Source organism: Lissotriton helveticus, chromosome 4_2 (genome assembly GCF_964261635.1).
Source record: "Lissotriton helveticus chromosome 4_2, aLisHel1.1, whole genome shotgun sequence".
NCBI classification, from domain to species: domain Eukaryota; kingdom Metazoa; phylum Chordata; class Amphibia; order Caudata; family Salamandridae; genus Lissotriton; species Lissotriton helveticus.
The window spans coordinates 86,146,332-86,172,108 of record NC_136064.1 but is presented as its reverse complement, the minus strand read 5'-3'; the positions used below and the strand labels follow the sequence as shown (position 1 = coordinate 86,172,108).

The window sequence follows — 25,777 nt, the reverse complement described above, 5'->3', positions numbered from 1 at the left end:
CTTGCTCCCGCCTTGTTCACTACTATATATATATACACATACACTAGCAGCCCGTCCCGACCTTGTCCGGGAGCAATCAGGCTTCAGGGCCCCTGCCCGCCCCGACATTGTCCGTGGGTCCCCCGGAGCCTTAACTCATCCGCCGCACCTCCCCGCGCTCCTGAGTTCACCGGTCCGCTGCTCCTCCCTGCCTGTCCGCCGCTCCTCCCAGCCTGTCCGCAGCTCCTCACCGCTCCTCCCCGCCTGTCCGCCACTCCTCCCCGCGCTCATGTCCGCCGCTCCTCCCCACGCTCATGTCCGCCGCTCCTCCTTGCGCTCCTGGACGCCGCTCCTCCCCGCGCTCCTGATTTCAGCACGCACGTCGCGGCCGGCGCTACTTCCATGGGACTACTTTTTTTTCTCGTAAATTTTTTAAATAACTTATATTTTTTTTATTTATATAGCCTATGTCCATCTGCACACCCTGACAATTACAACGATGTATCGGGTGTGTGGATTGGCGCAGTGGTTCCCGAGTTTACGCGCCTCAAAGGTTCAAAGTTCTTCCTTCATAATAGTAGTATAGATATATATATATATAATACACACACACACATATATCTATATATGTGATAGATATGAAGTGTTCTGGGGTCCCAGCATGCAAGGTGGAATTATTGTCACTTTTAGGACTTCAATGAAGATTCGTACAATGCAAAACTAGAACTAGAAGTAGGAAATTCATTCATATTTATAAATCGCATACAACAATACAGTTTCACAACATCCTCTCAAAATGACTAACAACTACTATATATAGCGCATACTATCAATTAAAAATAAACATGTTTCAGGCTTGGTAAGCTACATGTAGGCCTTTCATCAGAACATAAAGTTAATACTTCCTGCTAGTGGAGATAGAATGGTGTAGTAATACAGAATTTGCCGTTAAACAAACAAGCTCATTATTTACCATGAAATCCTGTTTGTTTGTTCATTATGTTATGTCAAGCTTGTTTATTTAGGAATTCTAGGGTTTTCATGATGACATAAAATGTATATTTTCTGCCAGTGGCAAGAGCGTGGTGTAGCAATACAGAATATGCATTTAAACAAAAAGCTTGTTATTTACTATGATACTTTTTATTGTATGTTCAATATGTTATTATCTTGTCTCGTACATGGAACCATATCACAATAGGCATCACAACACATTACAATAGTGGCATATTCACCTGTAAAAATAATGTCAGCGATTCCTTAATTCAGAGAGATTACAGTGGGGAGATATCAGATAAGGAAAAAAAAATCAAACAGTCCCATGGTCTCACAATTTAAAGCTCTCTTTGCCTTCGGGGCAGATGTTTCACTCAAACCATTGTTTTTTTGTCTCAGTCTGACAGACTATAAATTCATATGGACCCATATTGGACCAAGAATATGAAGAGCTTTGTACATCGGTTCTAACAACTGTTCTTTAGGTGGAATGGCATAACAGTTTTACCAGTGCATGAACAGTGTCAGACGAGCATTTTGTTGTGCTCATTGTGTAGTTCAAATGTGGTTTGTTAATGAAGAGTAACTTGTGCTGGGCATCCAGGCAATGTAATTTTGTGATCTCTTACAATTACTATAACTGCTCAGGATAAAACAAAACTGCATTGTATGAAATGGAACTTTGCCGTACGTAATACTGCAGCAAAAGTCATTAAAAGCATGTTCTTTCCAGGTCACCTAAGGGGCAAGCTTCTATAACCTGGAAGTGCATATATAGGCACCTGCACAAGGGAGACTGCCCTCACCCAGCTTTGCAGTCTCCAAATGACACTGAAGAAAGGCTCCATCACAATGTCAAAACATAATTTCAATCTAGTCTGTGTTACTGTAGAAAACTTTAGATATTCAAAATCATGTTCTCACACTCGTGTTTACCCCCCTAGTTCATCTCATGAACATAAGCTTACAAATAGCAGACTTGTAGCAACATCATCTAGTTTCAGGTTTTAAGACTCAAACGTGTCAATTCCATGTCTTTATTTAAGCCGGTCTGTTTTCTGGATTCAAACTATAGATTAAGAACGGTCATTAATAATGCATCTCCTCTCCCCTATGTCCCCCACGCGGTATGGTGTTATTTGCTCGTTAATGAGCCAATTTAAGTTTGTTTTTTTATTATTTTTCGCAATAAAATTAGGTACTGGGGGTTATATTTTGTCTTCCAATGGATATTAAATTGATATTCTCAAATTAATATGCCTGTATTACTCACTGATATCCCAATATACAGGAGCGCACATCAGCACTGTATGCGATTAATGACTTTCCACGAGTTGAAATTTGTGGGCAGCTTCAAAAAAGTCTTCTTTCTTGGTAACTTAGAAACACTTGATGCAAGTGACATGTCAATTTTCACATTGTCCACAACCAATATTTCCACTGTTGTGGCCATTCTACAAGCTCAGTTAATAATACTGCTTAATTTGCTGATGTACGATAATTAAGTCTCTATGAAAATAAAGGCCATGGACCCGGTTTTCTGCCATAATGTACAGTTTTCCAGTGCCCTTTAACGGTTTCAATCTTTTGCTGTCAGAGAAAGTGGTAAGCCTGGCTAACTCTCGCTTATTATTTTCAGTAGATACAGATTTTCTCTACGTGGCTTCAATGCTCTTTCATATGCTCTAATACTCGGGCAGTTGACTTGTCCCTGTGCACTTAGTTGTGTTGGCTAACACACCTAGTGTCTCCAAGTCACTTCCAATCATGCTGGAATTCTGAAGAATTGTCTCACAGGCAAGTTCCTCTGCAAACTACGAGGATTGACTCGGCTAAAATATAGAAGCATATTTGTGTCCAATAATCAAGATACGATTGCTGCTTTCGATGGTGATGCTGTTTGGATATAATGCACAGATAATTTCAAATTTTGGTCATGGGAAATAAGTGAGATATGAATTGTCCTTAAACGTTTTTTACCTCCCTGCAGTGTTACTGGAGGACCAATGATCTACTTTCAAACTAGTTTTACCTCCCTGCAGTGTTACTGGAGGACCAATGATCTACTTTCAAACTAGTTTTACCTCCCTGCAGTGTTACTGGAGGACCAATGATCTACTTTCAAACTAGTTTTACCTCCCTGCAGTGTTACTGGAGGACCAATGATCTACTTTCAAACTAGTTTTACCTCCCTGCAGTGTTACTGGAGGACCAATGATCTACTTTCAAACTAGTTTTACCTCCCTGCAGTGTTACTGGAGGACCAATGATCTACTTTCAAACTAGTTTTACCTCCCTTCAGTGTTACTGGAGTACCAATGATATTCTTTCAAACTAGAAACATTTCTAAAAAAAATAAAAAATTGTGTCAGTGGATATGTTTATATGCTGTAAGTTACCACCATATAGAGCCCATCAACTTGCCTTCCTTAAAGTCCTCCTCGTCCTTGTAAGGCATGCTTCACCAGTTTCCTCCTTAGCAGTGAGTGCGGCTGATAGAAATACCACGTGCACAGAATGTAGAGTAGAAGCTGCCTTCTTCCTCCTCTCGCAGAAAAGCATAGTTTACAAAATGCAAAGGTATTGGTAGAAAATTCCCTTTCAGTAGTTATTAACAGAAGGATGACGTGCTTCAAATGCTTTAAAGACGTCGAAGGAAGCAAACATTTTTTTTAAAATTCTGGTACAAAAGCCTCACAAAATAACTCTTTAACGTGCTCTGAGATCCTCTCAGCATGATCCAAAAAGAGGACCTAAGGCTCTCAAGCAACTGCCATTGCCAGGCGTGGTGAGTTATGGATGCTGCTGGCTCCATAAAGGAACAGAACTTGCCATTTGCAACTCCTCATTCCATTCTTAATGTCAGGATGCTTTTTCCCTTTGTTCATCTTTACTCTTTTGACAGTGGGACTCCTTCTTCTTAGGTCTTCAGGAATGGATGATGCATTGTAGCTTTCTTTGTTAAATACAACTGGGGAAACAAATTGGATAGCTTTTGAGGTTGTTACTGCGTTTACAAAATATTGTCCGATCTCACCTCGATCTTTTGTTCATACTCTGGATGGATTTGAAGTGTTTCAGTCTCCGAGCCCAATTACCTACTTTCACAAAGGGGTAAAAATAAAGAACAAAGTGGTGTGGGTGGGGGCAAAAAGAAAGAGAGAAAGGGAGAGGCAGAGAAAAAAGTGACAGAGAGGGAGGGAGCCAGAAGCCTTGGGCAGCAGGAGATGTGCTAAGCATGGGTTGGGTATGACAGGTTGGGTGCAGGGATTGGTGAGAGGCCAGGCTCTGCGACTAACTTGAGTATGCGCATCGGTGGTTGGGAATAAAGCTTATTATTAAAAATTAGCTTGAAATTCACTGAAAAAATCTGCCTCAGACATGTAAACCGACTGAAATTCGCCAATTATGGGTAGTGGCACACATAGCACACTATAACTAACATTGCTCACCGTCCTTAAACAGCCAGTATCAATGGTAAAGGGAAAAAAGCAATCCAGCAAAAGAAAAACATTGTTATGTTAATTATACTTATAGAGCGCATGGTTACCATACGGTGTCCTGGCGCTTAGCTCTACACACTGAAAGACAAGTTTGAATGGAGGCCCTGAATACTGCTGATCGCTAAAAAGCCACGTCTTTAACGCCTTCCTAAAGGAAAGCGGGTCTGGGGAGGCCCGGTTATGGAAAGGCAGTGCATTCCATGCCCTGGCAGTGCAGGTGACAAAACTCCTTCCACCCCCCCACCCCCCCCAGTTGGCTCTTGAATTTATGCACTATAATCGTCATTACTCAGAGGGAGCGCAGATTGTGGGCAATGTTAGTTATGGTGTGCTTTCATGTGCAGCAAATCCTAACTTCAGAGGCTATAGGCTTTTGAGAACCATAACTCATTTTTAGCTGTGTTGTTTTAGAGAATATATTCAGTGAAAATATATCTGCATATATATATATATATGTATATATATGTATATGTATATGTGTGTGTGTGTAGATCTATCTATCTATCTATCTATCTATCTATCTATCTATCTATCTATCTATCTATCTTTTTACAAAAAAATACCACATAGTAAAGGACCATTATATCTGATAGAGACTTCTAGCTGCAGATTCCTTACCTAAGAATTATCCGCAGGCATCAAACTGGATCTGGAAATTCTTGAGCAGTACCTCTACACGCCAGTAGATGGCGCTGTTTTGCTGGACGTCGGTGTTGTCAACAGTGAATGTGATGTGCGTGGTGCTTATTTAGGCGCCATCCCAGTATGCTGACAATTCTTATCTTTCTGTGCCACTCAGCGCATATCTGGAAGAGCTACCCCTAGCCTCTTTTTGACTGAGCTTTTTTCAACACTGTTGAAGACCGTTTATGAAAATACTTTCTTCTGGTGTGCGAGGGATGTCACCCATGAAACCAACAGATGATCATTGTCACAGTCTAAATCATCAGGTAAGCTCCACAAGCAGTCAAAGAAGTTGAAGTGTTTTTCGACTTCTCCATGCCTGTCCAAGGCACTGGACATGGCGCTGGAACGACCTCATCACTCGAGGCCTCGTTCCTCCACAGCCTGTAGTCTGCTCTGCACACCCCAGAGTTTCCTGGAGCAACACCCACCTAACTCAAGGAGTTCTATGAGGCCATGCACCTCATATTTGGGCGACCTGACCTATCTGGAGTGCTTTTCAATCCCACAGGGGCCTCTACTGGTTTCCTGTTAGCAGATTCACCCATCCTCAGTCGGGCCACTTGAATCCGGTATTGGATCCGGAGTAACTCCACCCACGAGACCGCAACCTTCCACGGAGCCCGTTCCAGTGCCATTGTTCTCAGTGCCAATGTAGCCCTGTGGCCGCGCCTACCCCATCGTCATCGCTGACTCCAATACGAAAGTGGATCCACATCGCCCAATGTCTACTCAAACACCAGCCAGTATCATAGCCGAGTCCGAGTCAGTGTACGTCTGGTTATCTGTTGGGACAGGACAGACAGATCACATGTGTCTAGGTTGTGTGCTGTATACTCACTGGTATATGTATGTGATGGAGCTGCCGGTAAAGAAATAATTTTAAGACTAGAACCCTCACTCACACAAGGGTGACATGCTTCATCATTGGGTTCCAACCTTGCGCCTGGACTGCAAGGTCAATGATGTGGGCTACGACTCCACATTGTGATTTTTTTTCATTATTAGGGATCATTAGGTTCCTGGTTTAATCAATTCCAACAGATCCTCTGTTTGGAGATAATGAGCACGAGACAGTGCTGTTTTCCTTTGAAAGGCTCAAAGAAGATGATGATTGGGAGGCGTTTGAGGACCCTTATTTGTTCCATCAACCCCTAGATGAACCAGAGGATAACTGGTATTAGGAACTGATGGATGCCTTTGGGTTAGATACCTCACTAAACACAGACTTGGTCTCTCATCCAACCGTGGCTTTGGAGGAGGGAGTCTCTTTTGCAATGGTGGTGCAAAGGATGGCTGAGGTCCTGAACCTTCTGTTGCCCTAGACGGCAGTCAAGACAAATGTCTTGATGAAGGTGCTTCAGCTGGGATTTACCCCTTCTGAACCTCTCCTGCTTTTCGACTAAGCCCTCACTGATGTCCTACTATCAGAAACCCATGCACACTCTAGTTGACAAACAAAAATGTCAGTGTAGACATGTAAAAACAATAGGAGACAAAGCATTTAAATTACAAACAAATAATAATTGGTTGTCTTGGAATCAGTCTTTAGAAAGGGTGTCTTTAATGTTCAAGAGAACCAGCCGACACGTGTTGCGTCGCGTCTGGGACAATCTTCCCGCGACTCCTCAGGGCTAAAGCGAAATGTAGTATCGTGGGGAGAGTCGCTCCGTCGGTGATACTTCCGACCCGACAGGGCCCTGGACTGTTAGGCTATTAAAACGGTGGTTAGAGCATTCTACCAATTTATGTCTCCGTAGTACGTGAAATAGTAAGGTGATCGTACAAATACGTGGGACACTCCAAAGAACGTTGAACGTGCTGTAGTAGAAGATTTAAAGTTATGGATCGGTGTGTCTCCACGGGTTACTGGATGTCAGAGCGATATTAGTAAAATTATCGGAAGGAGTAAACCTTGGTTATTTAGATGGTTGCATCCGCATAAATGTTAAATGTTAAATGTCGTATACTTGTAAAGCGCACAGCTGCCTCAGCAACGGGGCGTCCCGGCGCTGTATACCGCTGGGGAACCCGTCCTGGCTTTCCCTGTGGGATGGTCCCTACTGGGAATCCCCAAGGTGGAGCCAGGCATCCCCGGCGTTGATGGGGCCGTTGTGGAGATTAGGCAAGCTAATGCCCAGAGTTGTCGAGTGCGACCCCAGGTTAGAGTAGGCACCGAGGCGAGAATTGTCAAGTCCGCTGACCCTGGTCCATGACCCTGCCGCGTCGGGAATTGAACCCTGGTCCCGGGCCGACTTCTGCTCCCGGGTCTGCCGCCTCTAACCAGTGAGCCACACCACACCACTCCACAGCTCTCCGTTCTGTGTGTCGTACTGATGTCCTCCTTAGGCTTGGTCCAACCTCTGCAGAGGGGAACCTGTGCACAGGACAATTGCCCACCACCATCACCCCCCCTCCTGAAGATCCCAGTTTCCTCTTCCAGCACTCCAGACCAGGAGAGCTTAGTGGTCAATGCCTCCACCTCCAGGATCGACTGCGGCGTGTTCTTTATCACTGCACTTGATATGGAATCCAGATAGCTCTGCACAGGGGATCCTGTGCATAGGACAATTGCCCACCGCCATCACCTCCCCCCCCCCCCATCTGAGGATCCCAGTTTCCTCATCCAGCACCCCAGACCTGGAGAGCTTAGTGGTCAAAGCCTCCTCCTCTAGGATCAACTGCGGTGTGTTCTTTATCACTGCACTTGATATGACATCCAAATACTTTTGGCAAGAGGATTTGAATACTGCATACCTTTTGGGCTGATGAACAAACATTGTGTGGTTGCTCAAGTGCTGCCTTTGGTCTCGGAGGAGGCCTGAGCTGTACTCACTCAAGCCTTATCTGATGGGTGAGATGCAGCAAAATTCACCATCAGATGTGGGCTGGACACAACCAATTAGCTAGGTAGAGTAATTGCGTCATCGTTGTCGCACCTGGGCGCCGAATATGATGATGGTCAGAAAGGCTCCGAATGGGATTCAGAATCTCAGAATCCGATTCGGAACCTATGTTTCCGACCGAATCGTACATCTTTCCAACCGACTGATTACGATGCACGGAAACAGTTTGGGCTTTTTGATTAAGTTCCGAATGGCATTCGGACAGCCCGAGTCTTTCGGAGCCGAATTGTACAGCTCTATGGACATGGGTCAGAGTAAGCGATTATGATGACGGATTCGGAAAGCTGTTCCGATTCAGTCTGCCCGACACGAAACGGCTGTCGGAATCGGACTTTGGGTGCCCGCAGCAGGTCTCCTTCACCCGTAGGCCTCTGGTTGGGGCCTGTAGGGTACCCAAGGGACCCCTCTTTCTAACCATGCACAGTGTGGCAGGCACCATGAGGTGCCAGCCACAGGGTGCAAAGTTTTCCTCAACCACCCCTTTTGTCAATGGAACTTGTGTCCTCATTTGGAGCACAAGCTCCCATTCAAGTCAATGCGAGTCTGACTGAACGATGTACGGAAGCATCGTAATCGGTCGGTCGGACATGCAGGACCCGATCCGGTCGGAAACGATTCCAAAACCGACTCGGTCAGAAGAGTTTCTGAACAATATCTTAATCGGCCCCCTAATTGGAAATCACTGGATTTTCAGGGGATGTCCAAGCTTCCCTCTTGGACATTTCCTTTGATGGCTGTCACCTTTTTGGTGAAAAGGTTGACTCAGCGCTGGATTACTTTAAAGACAACATACCTACAGCCAGGTATTCGTGCCTCTCCATGGCCCCTGTCAACCCCAGTCTGCCTAATAAAAAACATAAGGGGTTGCCCAAATGTATGTTTTCGCCCAGCCACCAAGGTCAGCAGCATTCTCAGCTTCTTTGTGGCCATGGACTTGGTTCTTACAAACCATGTGGGAACATTAGCCAACGGTCAGGCCAGTCCACCACCTCCTGCAAGCCGCAGTCTCAAAATCCCTTTATTTGTCTCTTATACCAGCACAGGCACCCAATAGGGGGCAGGATCCGCCATCACCTGCCCCTCTGATAGTTCATAACATCAGACAAGTCGGTTTTACAAATCATGCGTGGGGGAGTACTCCATCCCCTATCTGGAACCCCCATGCCACTCTCTTATGACTGCCTGACAGAGGACCATCTCATCAAGCTATGTCAGGATGTGTTGGCCCTTTTGGCCAAAGGGGCAGTCGAGAGCGTTCCAATATCAAAAGTGGGGCATAGTTGCTATTCCCACTACTTTCTGGTGCTCAAAATGGACAGGGACCTCTGTCCTATCCAAGACCTGCACCTTCTCAATTTCATCCGGATGAAAGAGAAGTTCAAAATGCACACCTTAACTCCGGTCCTGTCTGACCTGGAGACTGGATGGTAGTGTTGGACTTGCAGGATGCATATTTCCATATCTCCTTCTTGCCTGCCCCAAGAGCAACTGTCAGTTCACTGTGCTTCCTTTGGTCTTAACAGCTCCCCTCAGGTGTTCAAGATGATGATGATGGTGGGCGGAGCATATCTGCAGAGGTCAAGGGTTCCAGTCTTTCTCTACCTCAACGATTCAATGTTGATGGCGGATCCAGCTCAAGCAGTCTCCTCCGGACTACAGCGTACCTCCTGCATTTGCTGGGGTTCACTATAAACATGCCAAAGTCACACCTGACGCCCTCTCAAATGCTCCCCTTCATCGGAGCTGTGCTGGCTACAGTGCAGTTTTGGGCCTATCCTCTGAAATGGCAAGCCAGGCTATTCAACCCATGATTCTGGTGTTTCAGCCTCTATCCTGGATTTCGGTGACAGTGACTGAGACGGTTGGGACTTATGGCCTGCGGCATCCTGCTAGTGACACATACCCATTGTCATATGCGGGATCTGTAGTTGAACCTGAAGTTCCAGTGGGCGCAGCATCAGGGGAATCTCTCTGACCTGGTCCACATCTCAGAGGGAACTGCTAAAGACCTGCAGTGGTGGCTGATGAACCACAATTTGGTCAGCAGCAGATTTCTTTCCATTCCCCAACCAGAGCTGACTATATTGACAGATGCATCATTCCTGGCCCCCTGGAAGAGGTGGAGATCAGAGGACTCTTGTATCTGGTGGAGTCTGGGCTCTAGGCTCCACATCAACTTGTTGGAGCTTCGGGTGATTTCGTTAGGTATTGAAAACTTTTCTTCCTTCGATCAAGGGAAGATTGGTACAGGTGTTCACGAACAACACCACCGCAGTGTGGTAGTGCAACAAACAGGACAGGGTAGGGTTGTGGACCCTTTGGCATGATGCCCCTGCGCCTCTGGACATGGCTGGAATGTCATGTAATTTTGTAAACACCTGGTGATCTCTCTAAACGCCAGGGCGGGCAAACTCCACTGTCGATGCCTAGCGGATCACAAATGGTGTTTCCATCCGGAGTTGGTGCAAGGTCTCTTTCAAGATTGGAGAGAGCCTTGGTTAGATCTGTTCATCACCACTGAGAACTTGCAATGTCAACAGTTCGGCACACTGGAGTTTCCAAGGCGACTCTTGCTCAGAGACCCTTTTCCTCTTGAATGGAGCTCAGGCCTCCTGTACGGCTTCCTGCTGATACCTCTCCTGTCCAAAGTTATCAAGAAGATCAGGAACGGCTGGGTCCAGGTCATTCTTGTGGCTTAGGATTGGGCCCGCAGAGTATGGTATCCTGAACTCCTGAGCATGATCATTGGTCCTCCAATCAGACTGCCCCTTCCGGATGATCTTCTGTCGCAGTAGCAGCGCGTGGTCTTGCACCCCAACCTGCTTACATTCCACCTTCATGGAGATTGAAAGGAGAGTGTGCGGCGATTCCTACAGCTTTCGACTTTCCTCCCGAAGTCTTTGATTTTATTCAGGCAGCCTGTTGTCCCTCCGCCTAGACGGTATACATATGCCATTAGGACAGGTTTGTGGCATGGTATGTCCATCTAAGTAATGTATTTAAAGGGATTCTTATTTCAGGCTGAGCGCTTATAGTATTTGTGAGAGATGATAAACGTTTGTTGTCTTCCCGCCAGCATCAGTTACGTGTTAAAAAGCCCACGGCAAGCATGTAAAGGGCAGTAACAATATGCTTATGTGACATTCCACTGATAATTGGGGTGTATATATACTGTTATGCCATTGCACCTAAAGAACAGTTATTTGCACTGTGTACTCATATTGACATGGCATTTGCCTGTTAAGGGTCCATTTGAATTAAAACCCGAAAAAGACTGTGACATAAACATTTTTGAGACATCTGCCCTAAGAATAAAGAGATCTTTAGGTTACAAGAGAATGGGATTTGTTTCTTTTGTAAAATCTTGCCGTCTTTATTCTCTCTGTTTTAGGGAATCGGTCCAAAATTGATTTACGAATGAAGAAACTGTTGATGTAATGAGTCGGTTGGCTAGTGTGCCTAGCCCTGATTTATGCGGTTCCATGTACTAGGTAAGAGAATAATGCCCTCCTAGTTATGTTTATTAATTCAATTATCTGATTATTCAGAGCAGTATGTGTGGTCCCTGTTGATACGAGTCGTTACGGAAAATGTTGATCTACTAAGTCTGTGTTTTGCATTTACAAAAATAGAAGAGCCTTTTACTTAACATTGAACAATCTAGATTAGATTCCTGACCTTAAAAAAAAAAATATATATATATATATATATATATATCCTGGTATCAAGAAAGATTACTCTTAACTGATAATAGGAACCCAATTTGTATACCACAAATTCAAAGTCTTAAGAGTGCAGAAAGATACCTATGCACTCACACATTGATAGGCTCCTCCTGCTGATTGCAGGGACATACAGTGCTGTACTTTTACACAATGGGTGCCTTTAGCTCTCTGCAGACACACAGGTGAATAAAATCAAAGCTGCCCCTTGCAGTCGGTAGCAGGATGGTCTCTGACTGCCTTCCTCAGATGCCTGGAGTCTGATTGTCACTATGTTCAGAAAATGTGCACATTATCCTCTCCTTTCTGATAGAATGTGTGTGGGTGGGCGCGTGTATGTGGTGTGTGTGGGTGAGAGAGAGAACATAGGTTACTAAGGTCAAAATATTGAGCTCCTCCCATTTTCCTGAAACTCCAATAATTGATTCCTGCTATTACCGATGCAATAAATGACGTTCGTTCATTATTATTTTTTTTTAAGTTAAGGGGTTACCGGATGTACAAATATAAAAAGTAATGTACTTCAGAAGTACTTTTAATACTTTGTGCAACACAATTGTTCCTATTTTTAGCGAGACATGCCTCTGTTTGATACATGTACTTTACTACTCTGTCTCATGCGTTTCCCTATATACAGGACAGGCTCCAATCCTTTATACCCATTCGTGTCACTCTAATGTCTGTGCCAACGTACGTGATATGAGTGGGCATGAATAGACGTGCCAGCAGCTCGGGAGTAGCATCTCAAGCCTCTCCAACGAGGAGACACCACCCTCAACCACTTGTAGACAGGAGGCACACAAACAAGACTCACTTCGAGTTCTCCACGGAGACATAGTGACCAAAAGCTACTGATGCTGCAGGCGCCACAGAGAGTGACTACATCCTGACCTCTTCTGTTAGCTCCACAGCTGGCATTTCGTCCCTCGATGGCATCCAGACGCTCATGAGAGCTGCAAAGATAGATTTAATACTACTTCGAAGAAGGTAGTGCTTCATGTTAGGGATGCTGCCACTTTCAACTGATAATGGAGATTTTTAAACCTCCTTTTACATCCAAGGGGAGTCAGTGACTAGTTAAACAATATCACCCTCCATAGTTTGAAGGAGCCCCCCAGCGGATTCATTTACTAGGACTTACCCAGTGGATTCAGTAATTTTACAGGTAAGAAAATGTAATCCAATATGGCTTCAGCTCTGCTCTGCCACAATTTAAAAGATGTAATATTGATAACTCAGGAAAGAGAAAGAACCAGCTGCACATCAGCTACCACTTCAAGGCAGCTTGTTAAACATCACTCGTAGGGCAATATGCTTGGTGTCTAAGGCTCTGTACAGCGCGGCTCTTAAAGAACATCTACGTGACTTCTTTAAAAACGTAGGCTAATTAAATGTCGTGTCCAAACAGATACGTGCACCTGTAGATATGGCTGATTTACTGGCCTGGGAATATCGCCTTGGCCTTTACATTTTTTCGATTCTCAGGGCTTGATTTTGCATGCAAAGAAAAGTTATAAAGCCTACTTTTTCTCTTTCATTTCTGTTTGGATCACACATAGAAACTGAAATGCATAAATGGTATCCTCTTTGGAGGAGGCATTTCTATACACTTGGACGAATGGGAAAGAATCACAAACAACTCTTGTGATGAATGCTGGAGTACTAAAGCTAAAACCATCACCGCCACCAATAAAGCCAAACTGCAGGATAAAGATCAGAAAGGAGATAACACATCTTTAAAGAAAGCAAGCCATGAAAAGATTACCAAGAGTTCACAAGAATAAAGCCATATACTCGAAATACTTAACCAGTAAGAACGGAGCAAAGAATGAGTACAGACTCATTTCGGGTTTGAGAAACACAAATAGACGAGGATGTTGTATTAATTGCTACCTGAGTACAGCAAGTCGATTGGATTTCGATAGACCTTCTAAATTGTGTACATTCATGTGCTGGTTGAACAAAGCACAGGAAAGTATTAACATTCATAGTTCAGACCGAACAATTCTTATTCAATTTCTTTCTATCGGCCTGAAGTCAGCGCTGAGAGTATTTTCAAAGTGTATGGCAATAGTGACCGCCTATCTCAGGAGGAAAGGCGTTTTCGTCTCCAGTTATCTATTGGAAGCTGAAAGTCAATTCACAAGAGGTAGCACTGCAGGACTTTCAGTCAATAACATCATAAATAAACGATCTGGATTTTAATGTGACCAAGAAAAGACCATCTCATCCCATTGCATAGTGCAATAGCTAGCAGCACTTGTTTTCAACCCAGGGGAATGTTTTTTTTAGAGGAGAGTGCTGTGCATTCAAATGAAACAGAATATGATGACCAACATCAAAGATACCACGATGCATCATAAAACAACCCTTCCTCCAGATAGCTCGTATCTTTCTTTGCCATAATTCCATGCACTAAATTGCATATCAGACCTGCCCATGAATGTCTAGAGAATCAATGGAGTCACATTTCAATTTGTTGGGACTATACATTTATGCTAGCAGTGGCAGCATGGCAATCCGTCCACTGGTGTACAAAGTATCGTAACTCCAAGAAAGGGATTTCCTTCAATAGACGTTTCCAGCCCACACTGTAGTGAGGGATGCCTGTCTCTTCAAATGTGATATCCAAAGGAGACACCTTCCCATATCAAGAACAGTTCATCTATCTCTCTAAAGCATTAATCTAGACAAACAACAAGAAGCAAGGAGGATCATAATTGAAGGTACCTCAAACAGAATTGATACTCAACCACAAATGTGTACAGCAAATGTTCTATCTGCTTTTTTGCAATTACGGACCAGCCCTCATTGTTTAACTCTGCAGTTATGTGATTGATTTTTGAGAGGTTTAAAACGTTTTTCCTCCTTAGAAATGTCACAGTGGGACCATAACTCAGTCTTTGTGTTTCTGATGTGCACTCTCTTCAAGTCGCTTCCCAACTGCTCCTTGTGGCATCTCACCCTCAAGAGTGTTCCTAGTTTCATAACCTTGGTGTGGTGTGTAAGTGAGCTTCAAGATCTCTGGGTCAACCAGCCGTACATCACCTTCTTCCCAGACAAAGTGGTCTTGAGGACACAGGCATCTCTCTTGCCTAAAGTTGTGATAGCCATTTCATGCTGGTCAGAACATTACCTTGCTGGTGTTCTGTGCATCACATCACCCCTATAAAGAGAAGGAGAGACTCCATTGCTTGGACTTCAACAGATCACTGAGCTTTTATATCGATCATACCAAAGAACCCTTGATGGACGATCAGCTCTTTGTGGGATTCTCTGGATTAAAAAACAGGCAAGGCTGTGCAGAAGAGCAGCGTCTCCTGCTGGATCGAGCTTTTCATTAACATCTGCTGTGCATTTACTAACAAGCAGCCTCCAGAAGTACTGCTTACTCACTGCTACCACTGCATTAGCCATCTGCTGGGCAGCTACGTGGGTGCCCCTCCATACGTTCATGAAGCATTATTGTCTGGGCAGTCAGGTTCCTTGAGGGGTGCATTTTGCCATCTCGGTCCTGAAGGATTTTCTTTTTTGAGTCCATCCACAGCCCACATCCAAATAGGCACTGCTTTGATATTTATTCAGAACTTGAGACTCTGCAGCTAGTAGTCATCTGAAGAATAAGTTACTTACCTTTGGTAATGCTCTGTCTGGTAGAGAATCTTTCTAGCCACCGATTCCTCACCCACCATACCATCCACTCCGTTCTGTTGTTGGCCTCTATCCTTCAATAGGATCCCAAGTCTTGGAAACTGCACACCAGTCACACCAATTTGCTTTTGGGGCTCTGCACCTGGGGACACCGGCAGGCTAGAAAACAACTGACAGTGCAACTGACACCTCTCTAGTCTCCGCACATCATTTCAGGAGTGAAATGACATCGGGGGGAGCAGCTCGGCACCACCTATCAGCGCGCAGAGGTACTGGTGAAAGTTTCTGTAGCTGCTCTGATGCCTGTGGAATATTCGAAAGGTGATATAACATTAGCTTTAGTCCAAGAATAGAGACAATATGTTGAGGGTGTCCAAGAGATCATTTTAACCTAAGGGATCTTTTTCCCCATTGTGAAAACTCCCATGACTTGGCTGATCCACCCTGTTCACCAACCTCCGGGTGAAAGCAAGTCACCTATGATGAAGCGTGACACAGGATTGAGGGTGAAGTTTCCAATCTCTAAATAATTTGAGTTGAGTATACAGCGAACAGGTTGTTGATCTCCCTTTCATTAACTATAGCCCCTTGAGTTATACATATTGAAAATAATAATAAGGACATTTGTAGAGCGCATGGATTACGCCATCTCGGCGTGTCCCCGCGCTAAAACAGGAGAGGAAAGAAGACTCGTCCGAGGGAGGTCGGAAAAGCGAGGGAAAAAACACAGAGAAACCTATGAGGAGAACAGATGGGTTTTCAGCATTCGACGGAAGATAGGTTCTGCCGGCTCCAGACGGAGGCTGATAGGGAGTTTGTTCCAACCTATGGCCACCACAACCTTGAAAGAACGGCCTCCCATTTTTTCTCTCCTATATCGGTGGGTCACAAGCGTGCCCTTGCCTCCCGATCTAAGTGATCTGCGTGGTTCATACCAGGTAGCCAGACCTGTCAGATAACTAGGAGCTTTATGCCATAAGATTCGGTGACATGTAAGGAGGGCTTTGTACATTATTCTTTTTTTCACTGGGAGCCAGTGGAGGGTCTTCAGGGCGGTAGCGGAGTTGGCTCTTTTTGGGAGTCTAAGCACTAGGCGAGCTGCAGCATTTTGCAGTATCTGGACTCGGCCAATGCTTTTACTAGATGCTCCCAGGAAGAGGACGTTCCCATAGTCCAGGCGTGAAGTGATCAATGCGTGGGTCATAGTGCGCCGAGCCTCCAAAGGAAGGAGGTCCAGGGTTTTATTGAGAGTCTTTAAGACCCCATAGCACTTGCCTACTAGTCGATTGATGTGAGTCTCATAAGAGAGTGTCGGATCCATCCATATCCCTAAGTTCTTTGCTTCAGGACAAGGTATAGGCATAGCGCCTAGACAACTAGGCCACCAATCACATGTCCAGAGCCGCCGATCACCACCTACTACCAAGACTTCAGTCTTGGAGCTGTTGAGTTTAAGGCAGTGACTATCCATCCAGGTGGCCAATGCTTGCATACAAGCTCGGAAATTATTTGCCCCCGCTGCCGAGTTTTGGGTGAGGGTGAGTAAGAGCTGCGTATCGTCGGCGTAGGAGACAATCTCTACGCCGAACGAATGAACTAGTTCCGCCAGGGGGGCCATATATAGATTAAAAAGGGTAGGACTTAGAGCGGAGCCCTGTGGCACCCCCTGTTCTAAGATCTTCTCCTCCGACTGAAAGGAGCCCCGTTGGACCTGAAAGCTTCTGCATGTCAGAAACGATTTAAGCCATCCGAGTGCTCTGTCAGTCCCACCACCTCTGTTCAGACACTGTAGCAAGGTGATATGTGCTACAGTGTTGAACGCTGCGCTAAGGTCTAGCATGAAAAGTGCCATGGTTAGGCCGGCGTCCGCTCCTGACAGTAAAGTTTTGGTGGCTCTTAATAAGGCTGTCTCAGTGGAGAGACCTCTTCGGAACCCCGATTGAGAGGGGTGCAGGAGATTATTGTTTTCCGCAAATGCCATCAGTTGCATATTAGCAATTTTCTCTGCAATCTTCGCAGTATAAGGTAGCAGAGAGATAGGTCGTAGATTTTCCAGAACATCATGGCTTACGTTTGGTTTTTTGCTAATAGGTAGCACAATCGCCTTTTTCCAATTTATCGGCAGGGTCTGGGAGTCAAAGGATGTTGTGAGGACATGGCGGATATAAGGTTCTAGAACAGCTATGCTAGCACCCAGCACTCTAGGAGGAGCTGGATCTCTAGGAGAGCCTGATTTTATACTAGTACAGATGGTTTCAAGTTCCCTTACTGGAAGGTACAGTGAAACACTCTAACCTCTGTTCTGAATTCAGCAGTTCCTCTGTCTTCAGTTCTATGAAGGTTTCTCCATTAGCGGGACAACTGGAGAAGGAACTGTAAATATTTTTTACTTTATTGGCAAAATAGTCTGCCACCTTATTGCATTCAATGACGGAGTCTGTTTCCGGAACATTGGAGTTAGAGACGATAGAGATTTCTTTATATATTTTATAGAGTTCTCTAGATGAACAGTCCGCCTCACAGATTCTGTTCCTATAAAAGGTGGTTTTAGCAGCCCTGACCTGCTTTTGGTAGCTTCTCATTGCTGTTCTATATTGACTTTTAGTGGACTCATTCATATCCTTGCGCCAGAGCCTTTCTAGTTTTTTACATGCTGATCTGATAGTCTGCAGATCTGTATTATACCATAGGGCTGATCTCCTAGCTCTGTTTCCCTGTTTGGGGATGGATATAGGGGCTACCTTATTCAGGGCCTCAAGGATTCGGGTTTCTAGGTTTAGGTTAGCGCTTTCGCTATCCGTGCCTCCTGGCATCCCTCCTACGCTTAGCAACTCGCTGAAAGTATGTTGTGAATTTTTTTTCCATTTGCGGTAAGGGTAGCTATTGTTGCCATCCAGCAGGGGTGTCGGCTTACCTAAAGTGCAAATTTCAAAAGGGACTAGAAAATGGGTCTGTCCAGGGAAGAGGGTTCGGACAATTCGTCTTTATGCCCTCCCAGTTAGCAAACACCGGGTCCAGTAAGTGGTCATGAGTATGGGTGGGGGTTAAATTTATAAGGGACATATTCATATGTTGTAAGTCCTGTCTCAACTCCGTGGCTTCCCTTTGCTGGACATCGTCAAAGTGAATATTTAAGTCACCTAGAAGGAGAACCTTCCGGTGTCTGAGTGCAAGGTGAGCAAGGTGTTCTTGTAAGCTCTGCCTAAAATTACCCAGGGTCCCAGGAGGTCGATAAAGAAGGACACCCGAGATGTGGTCCTGAGGGCCCAGTTTCAGTGCGAATTTTCCAGCTTCACAGTTCTCTATTGCAAGAGGTTCAAGGGAGCAAACCAGTGGGGCCTTGCTGATCACTGCAATCCCACCTCCACGGCCTACTAGTCGATCCACCCTGGCTATGTTATAGCTGGGTGGAAGGGATTCGATGATCTCAGGGTCAGAATCGGCGCCCAGCCATGTCTCCGTCAGAAAGAGCAAATCGAGCTTCTCATCAGAGAGCAGGTCCCAAATTTGCAAGGCATGTCTAGGTAAGGATCGACAATTTAGCAAGCCGCCTTTGAGGTTCCTTGACCGTTCTTTAGAGTCTATCTGTTTAGTGATTTTAAACGGGCAATGAGGGCATTTGGTAGAGGCTACAGCCTCCATTTTGTGCCTGCAGCACTCAATAATCGGTGGCCTTAGGTTCCAGAGGTCCTGCCCATTATATGTTATCAGGTCAATAGGAGAATGGGCATGGGTTGGGGCCCTGGACCGCGCCCGGCCGCGGACGGGCGCAGACGGGCTTGCCTTAGGCGCGCCTTTGGCGCGCAAACGGCACGCCCGCTGCGCTCGCCCGCTGCGCTCGCCCGCTGCGCTCGCCCGCTGCGCGACCGATGGAAGCACATATTTTATGTTAATCCGGGCTGTAGGTTGAGGGGGCGTGGCCAGAAAGGGGCGTGGCCTCCGCTCGTGGCAGGGTGGGCGCGAGGGGGAGTGATCGATCAGCGTGCAGCGTCAGCGCTGGCTCCGCTGCATACACCGCCTGTGTCTAAGGGAGGTGAGTTAAGACAGGCACAAGTAGATCTGTGATTGAGCAAAGTTTAAAAACACAAGTAAAGACACCGTAAAAATTCTCACACACAAGTAATCTGTGCGCAGAGTTTAAAAAACACAAGCAATGACACCGTAAGAATTTCACACACAAGTAATCTGTGATATAAGTTAAAAACAATAGCACCTCGCTCCCGGCTTTCTGCCTCAGGAGCTTACCTCTTCAGTTTTGCTAGGTCAGCCAAGGAGAGTGGGCTTTAAGCGAAGAGGCTGGGGGCGTGGCCATAAAGGGGCGTGGCCAGAAAGGGGCGTGGCCTCCGCTCCCGGTTTTCCGCCTCAGGAGCTTATCTCTTCAGTACTGAGAAGTTGTCAACCCCCTAAAATGTCTGTAAGAGACATATTTATCCCACTAGATTGTTTCTTGGTTTGGTTTGGATTGTATTGTAGTTGCATTAATATAGCACTTCATATTCCAATGAGGGGCTAGTCCACTTTAGCAGATACGTATTGTGCTCGACTATGGAGGAGTGCTTGTTTGAAAGAGTGTTGAATCGTAGGATAGCCTAGCATTTTGCTGTGATGACTGATTTACCAGTATGGTGCTCTTATCCGGGATAATGTAAAAAATCCTTTGCTCAACCATCAGTATAAAAATTACATCAGGTATTGGATTTTCAACTAGAACATTATTCTTTTTGGTATATTTTCAGACTTTCAAACAAGAACATTTCCCTTCATCTATCACAATGTTTATATTTGATTATGTAATTTACAGCACATCATAAATCATGGTTTTGGGTTAGACTATGGTAGGAACCACCAATTGCGGATGAAAGAGAAATTCATAGGCTTCATTATACTTTGTATTCATTATTTTTGCATTCAGGAACTCATTGAGTTCTAAATAGGACGGCCAAGGCCATTATCAAGTGTTTTTACAAAATGTTCAACAGCTATTGAAAGCATGAGACATTTGATCAGTGATTTCCTCAGATTGACTTTGATGGACTTTGACCTCTACTATTGGGTGATTAAAAAAACTAGATTCTCGGGTAAATGGATACCTACATTTTTTGTTAAAAAAGTATATTTTCAATTGAGTTCCTACTTAGAAGAGATTCATTTGTATAAGTGTTTTTTATGAGCATTCCGATTTCTGCAGACATCTAGAAAAGGTGATTGTGGTTTGGACCACAGTTCTTATGGGGAATATTGTTTATGTGAAAGAGGCAAGGTTGTAAATTTCATGGAGATTCTTTGCCTTAGAATATTCCCCGGGTGTCAAGCAGAAACTGAATACACACATCAACGGCAGACCTCTATACCGCACCTAACAATCAGTTCATAATGTTGTTAATTTAGAGCACTTCAGCTCCAATATTAGCCGTTGTATATCTCTTCAAAGCAGAGTGAAGTTCCAAATGAAAGTGGAGTGGTGCACCCTTAAACAGTCAATGAATCTTCAAATATGTTGTTATAATATTTTTTCTTTATTTAATTACAATGTTAAACTATATATGGTCCAACAACTAAAAAATTACAACCAACGGCGCTTTTCGTTCAGTTTATATTGAACTTCATCAGGAACCCCCACAGTCCAAGGGGAGAAAGGAAACCAGCACAACCAGGTATCTGCAGCTCGTGAGTTTATTCTATGAAACACAGCATGGCAACTAAAGTGCACAACAGAGACTATATATATATATATATACAGGAACAATTTGTGGAGAAGATAAATATCAATACTCTCAATTTGCACTTCACTTCACATATAAGCCAACAATCAGTAGATTTTTTAGACCTGACTGTCTACATAGAACAGGGAAAGCTGCACACAAAAATCTTTAGGAAGAGTACAGCAGGGAACACGATTTTGCATGCTCAGAACTTCCATCGGAACAACTTAAAATATAGTATTCCCTATGCAGAAAATTTAAGAAAGCAAAGGAATTGCAGTTCTCGTTGTGCAACTAGAGGTTGCACAACGAGAACTAGAGCAGAGATTTGCAGTATGGGACTACAGTAAGAGAGATTTGAATTAAGTCAGAGTCGAAGCAAATTGTAGAGAAAGAGACAAACTATTGTTCTCTGAACAGGTGCAGGACAACTCTAAACAAGAATTGATTTTTATAACTAGATTTAATACTGAACATAAGACAGTGAGACCGATTTTTCTGAAGAATTGGCAATTGTTGCACAATCACCCAGTTATAGGTCACAAAATAAGTAAAACACATTTAATGACATTTTGTAAGGCAAAATCAATGAGAGATGACCTGGTGGTAAGCAGCCGAGAGATGATGGTAGGTGGATCATGGTTGAGTGGCAGAGGAGGTTTTACAAGGTGCCACAGGTGCAAAGCATGTAAATATGGACTGAATATTAAACAATTGCCAATACCTTTGACAGATCAACAGCATTCAATGCCGGACAATCCGGCATTCATTACATTGCAAAAGTGACCATGTAGTATATGTTTTGAGATGCACGTGCCAGAAGATGTCCGCCTAAGGTGATGCACCTATTCCCTGACCTACTGAGTGAGCAACTAGGTCTGCTTTTCTCAGAAATAATTAAATCCGGTCACTTTCCAGAAACATGGAAAACAGCATCAGTGCTGCCGCTACTGAAGAAACCCAGTTTAGACCCACAAGAACCAGGAAATTATAGACCCATTGCAAGAATTCTGTTCGCTGCTAAAGTTCTTGAGAAGCTACTGAACAGACAGCTGTCTCAATTCCTCGTGGATGCAAATGCATTAGACTACTCGCAATTTGGCTTCCGAGAAGGGCATGGAACGGAAACAGCACTATTGATGGCTACGGAGGAACTCAGGAGTGTACTGGATGCCGGAGGAAAGGCCGCCTTGATTTTGTTAGATCTCTCGACGGCCTTTGATACAGTAAACCATGACACTCTCCTCATCCGTCTCGCTGAAGCAGGAGTGCACAAGACGGCTCAGACTCTGTTGGCTTCTTACCTATCTAATAGGACATTCACGATTGAGCTGGGAGAGGCTAAATCTAAATCCTTCAACTTCCCATGCGGGGTACCCCTGGGGTCCTCGTTAAGTCCCACTCTATTTAATTTGTACGTGGCACCCCTAGCAGCAATAATTAGGAATTGCGGCTTTCTTCCAGTCTCCTATGCTGATGACTCCCAAATCGTGGTGTCAATTGCAAACAATGCGAAAGAGACAGCAGTAAGGTTTCAAAACTGCATGGAACAGATCAATCAATGGATGCAGGGTAATTGCCTAAAACTAAATGGAGATAGAAGCGAAGTCATGCTGTTGGGTTCAGATGTGCAAATCTGGTCCCAGGACTGGTGGCCAGATAGCCTAGGAAACCGCCCGTCTCCAGTAAATAAGGTAAAAAACCTGGGAGTGCTCCTGGACAATAAATTGTCATACGAGGCACAGTCAAACAAGCTAACATCATCCATTTGGGACATCCTGAAAATGATCAGAAAACTCCTCCCTTTCATTCCCCATGAGTCTTGCAAAACAGTGGTAACAATGCTAGCCTTTTCAAGACTGGACTACGGAAACACACTATATGCTGGGTTCAAGGTCCAGCATTTGGCAAAGCTTCAGCGCCTGCAAAACGCAGCATCCCGGCTGGTGCTGGGCATCCCCAGATACGAGCCAATAGCACACTGATTGAGCTCCCTACACTGGCTCCCAATTGAAAAAAGAATAATATTCAAATCCTTGTGCTTGGCCTACAAAGCCCTCCATGGGATGGGTTCGCAGTTCCTGAAAACCCACCTGAAATGGTACGAGCCGACCAGGACCTTGAGATCTAGCAATCTAAAATTGATACAGGTGCCAAGATTTAAACAGGTCAGGTGGGGGGGGAGAAGCTTTTTGCTGCATGCAGCAAAGGCATGGAATTTGCTTCCAATTGCAATTAAAAACTGCCCAATCGCTGCTTTCATTTCAGAAAGAGACAAAAACCTGGCTGTTCACTTCTAGTTAGTAACGCTAAATTTCAGCAGCTTCTGGTCTCCTATTTCACCCAGTGCCAAGACGCTCATGGGCAATCGCGCGCTTTATAAATCTACTAATAAAATCAGATGTATATAGGCAGCACAATTTTAAATGTCCATTTGAGAGTATAGCAACACATTAGGGTGATTGCCAATAAGGATTTCTCCTACCCAGTTCAAGACACTTTGAACAAGTGCATGATGGCAACTTGGAGAATTTGCACTACTTTGCCACAGACCAGGTACCAGCTTATAGTAGAGGAGGTAACAGGGAAAGGTGCCAGAGACAGTTGGAATTCAAACATTTTAAGCTTTAATACGAAGGCCCCTACAGGCCTCAATATTGAAGAGGACCTACATGTACATCTAAAGAGGAATAATTATTTATAATGAATCGAGACTGCAAGCCAATCCGCAGAAGAATCATCAGTATTATAGAGACTAAGTTTTAGTTTTGAGCACATGGCTCTTTATAATGTGAGAAAGAAGTCTAAGAAGTGGCAGAAGGGATGGACAAGAATCAAATTGCACTTTGGGGCATTTGTCCTTTTTGAATAGAATACTTGAAAGAAGCACATGGCATTTTCTCATAAGATGGGTTGACAATTCACATATTGACAATCAAAGATAGTTTTGCGTGTGGCACTTTAGCATCAAAAAGACTGCACTCTGCACTTTATTCTGAGTTTTTAGCTCATGTATTTAGTCAGATATTGTACTTAAGCATTCGGGAATATATCATAAATAGATAGAGTTGAATTCAGTTGTTGGGAACGAAGAATGTGCACTTTATAGTTATTCAGTATTTATTTATGTATTTATGATACAAAGTGCGTGGGGGTAACTATGTTCACTGTTGTCCGATATTTAACCTTATGAGGGGTTGTTATAATTGATGTGAAGGACCTTGGGCAGAACAAGCACTTGATCTTGATGTAAAGCTTCTTGAGCAATGATTGGCAGTGAAGAATGGGGGAAGATTGCAATTGCCCTATGCACTTTATATATAATAATGCACAGTTGTTACATGATTAATATGAATTTCTAACCCCGTGAGCTAAAGCAGTGCTATTTAGGGCTAATATAAGAAATGAAATCACTGCAAACTGGTGTTAAAGCACTGATAATGCTCAAGTAGTATCCGATTCTGCTCCAGAGGAAGTAGACCGAGGGTGAGAGAGAGATTTGAGCACAGTTTTTTAATAGAATAATTTATTTATTTATTTGTGCATTTATTCAGGCTCAGGGCTCCAGAATAACGCAGTGCGATTTAAAATGATAGATATGTAAGATAGCAAGGAGTTGGTATTCGAGTGTCAACTGTTTGTTGAAAGAAAATTTGCTCTGTTACTTTAAATGTTTGTTGAAGTATTTAACTCAGAAAATGGCGTTGGGGCATTGTTGTGAAGAAGACCGTAGGCACGGTCAAAACGTGTTACCTCAATCCGCAATAAACCATTAACTAAGAACTATATATATAGGAACCTTAATTTACATTTAGTTTTGTACAGAGTTTTGGTGATTTTAATGGTTATATTTTAGATGTATATAACTATTTATCGGCTTTTAGCTTTTATATCATTTTAAAAGTTGGATATAGCCGCTGCCATGTTGACTCTTGTAAATAGATGCCTAATTTATTAAGATGGTATTCTTGATGAATGATAACTATGTATATCACACATTATTCTTTGTTTGTGATGAGTTCCTTGTATACATGTGCAATTCAGACATTTATGTCGCAATGTTAGAGGTTTAACAACTCGGTAACATCAACAGTATTTTTTCTGTTTCCTTTGCATGTGATGGCACGTTGCACTTTAAATAGGTGAACAGCCCTCTTGACGCTTGTCATGTGATCAAGGCTATCTCTAGCCGAAACGCGTCATGGCGGACTGGTGCTGGGCTAGCACTCAATAAAATACAATATTTGCACCATTTCTGGGTCTCGCTGCTCCTGTTTTCCTGTTCGACAGTAACTGCTGTTACTGAACATTTCGACGTGGGAGCACTACGTACCTCGTATCCTAGCTGGGAGAGCTTCCCCGGCTTGTGCGAGACCCCTCCACGTTCTGGGCTAAAAACGGCAAGAAGCTAACTTTCCTTTCGGAAATTTGAAAAAACTCCTTGTTGGGAGACGCCGCCACGCCCCAGGGACCAACGGATCTGTGTGCTGTTCGTTTTCGTGGAAAGACCGGAAGTAGTTCCGGGACTGCTGGCTGGCGGGTGTCGGTCGCGGTTTCCGAGGCTCATCGATCGAGTACCGAGGACGGCAGCTGCAACGGACCAGGATACCTTCCCTGTGTGGAGTACAGAAGTT

General features: G+C 44.3%; 1 protein-coding gene across 17 annotated transcripts in view; it reads left to right on the top strand.

Moving 5' to 3' along the window:
- EDA (ectodysplasin A) overlaps positions 1 to 25,777 on the top strand; it is a 1,521,038-nt gene that overhangs the window by 1,141,768 nt on the left and 353,493 nt on the right. Inside the window, exon 7 of one of the 17 annotated variants that reach the window (XM_078640165.1) lies at positions 11,460 to 11,559. The exons of the other annotated variants lie outside the window; for them this stretch is intronic. Coding sequence (XP_078496291.1) covers positions 11,460 to 11,506 — 47 coding nt within the window. The 3' untranslated portion in view covers positions 11,507 to 11,559. Of the gene's footprint in view, positions 1 to 11,459; positions 11,560 to 25,777 lie in introns of those variants that run through there. 17 annotated transcript variants of the gene reach the window in all.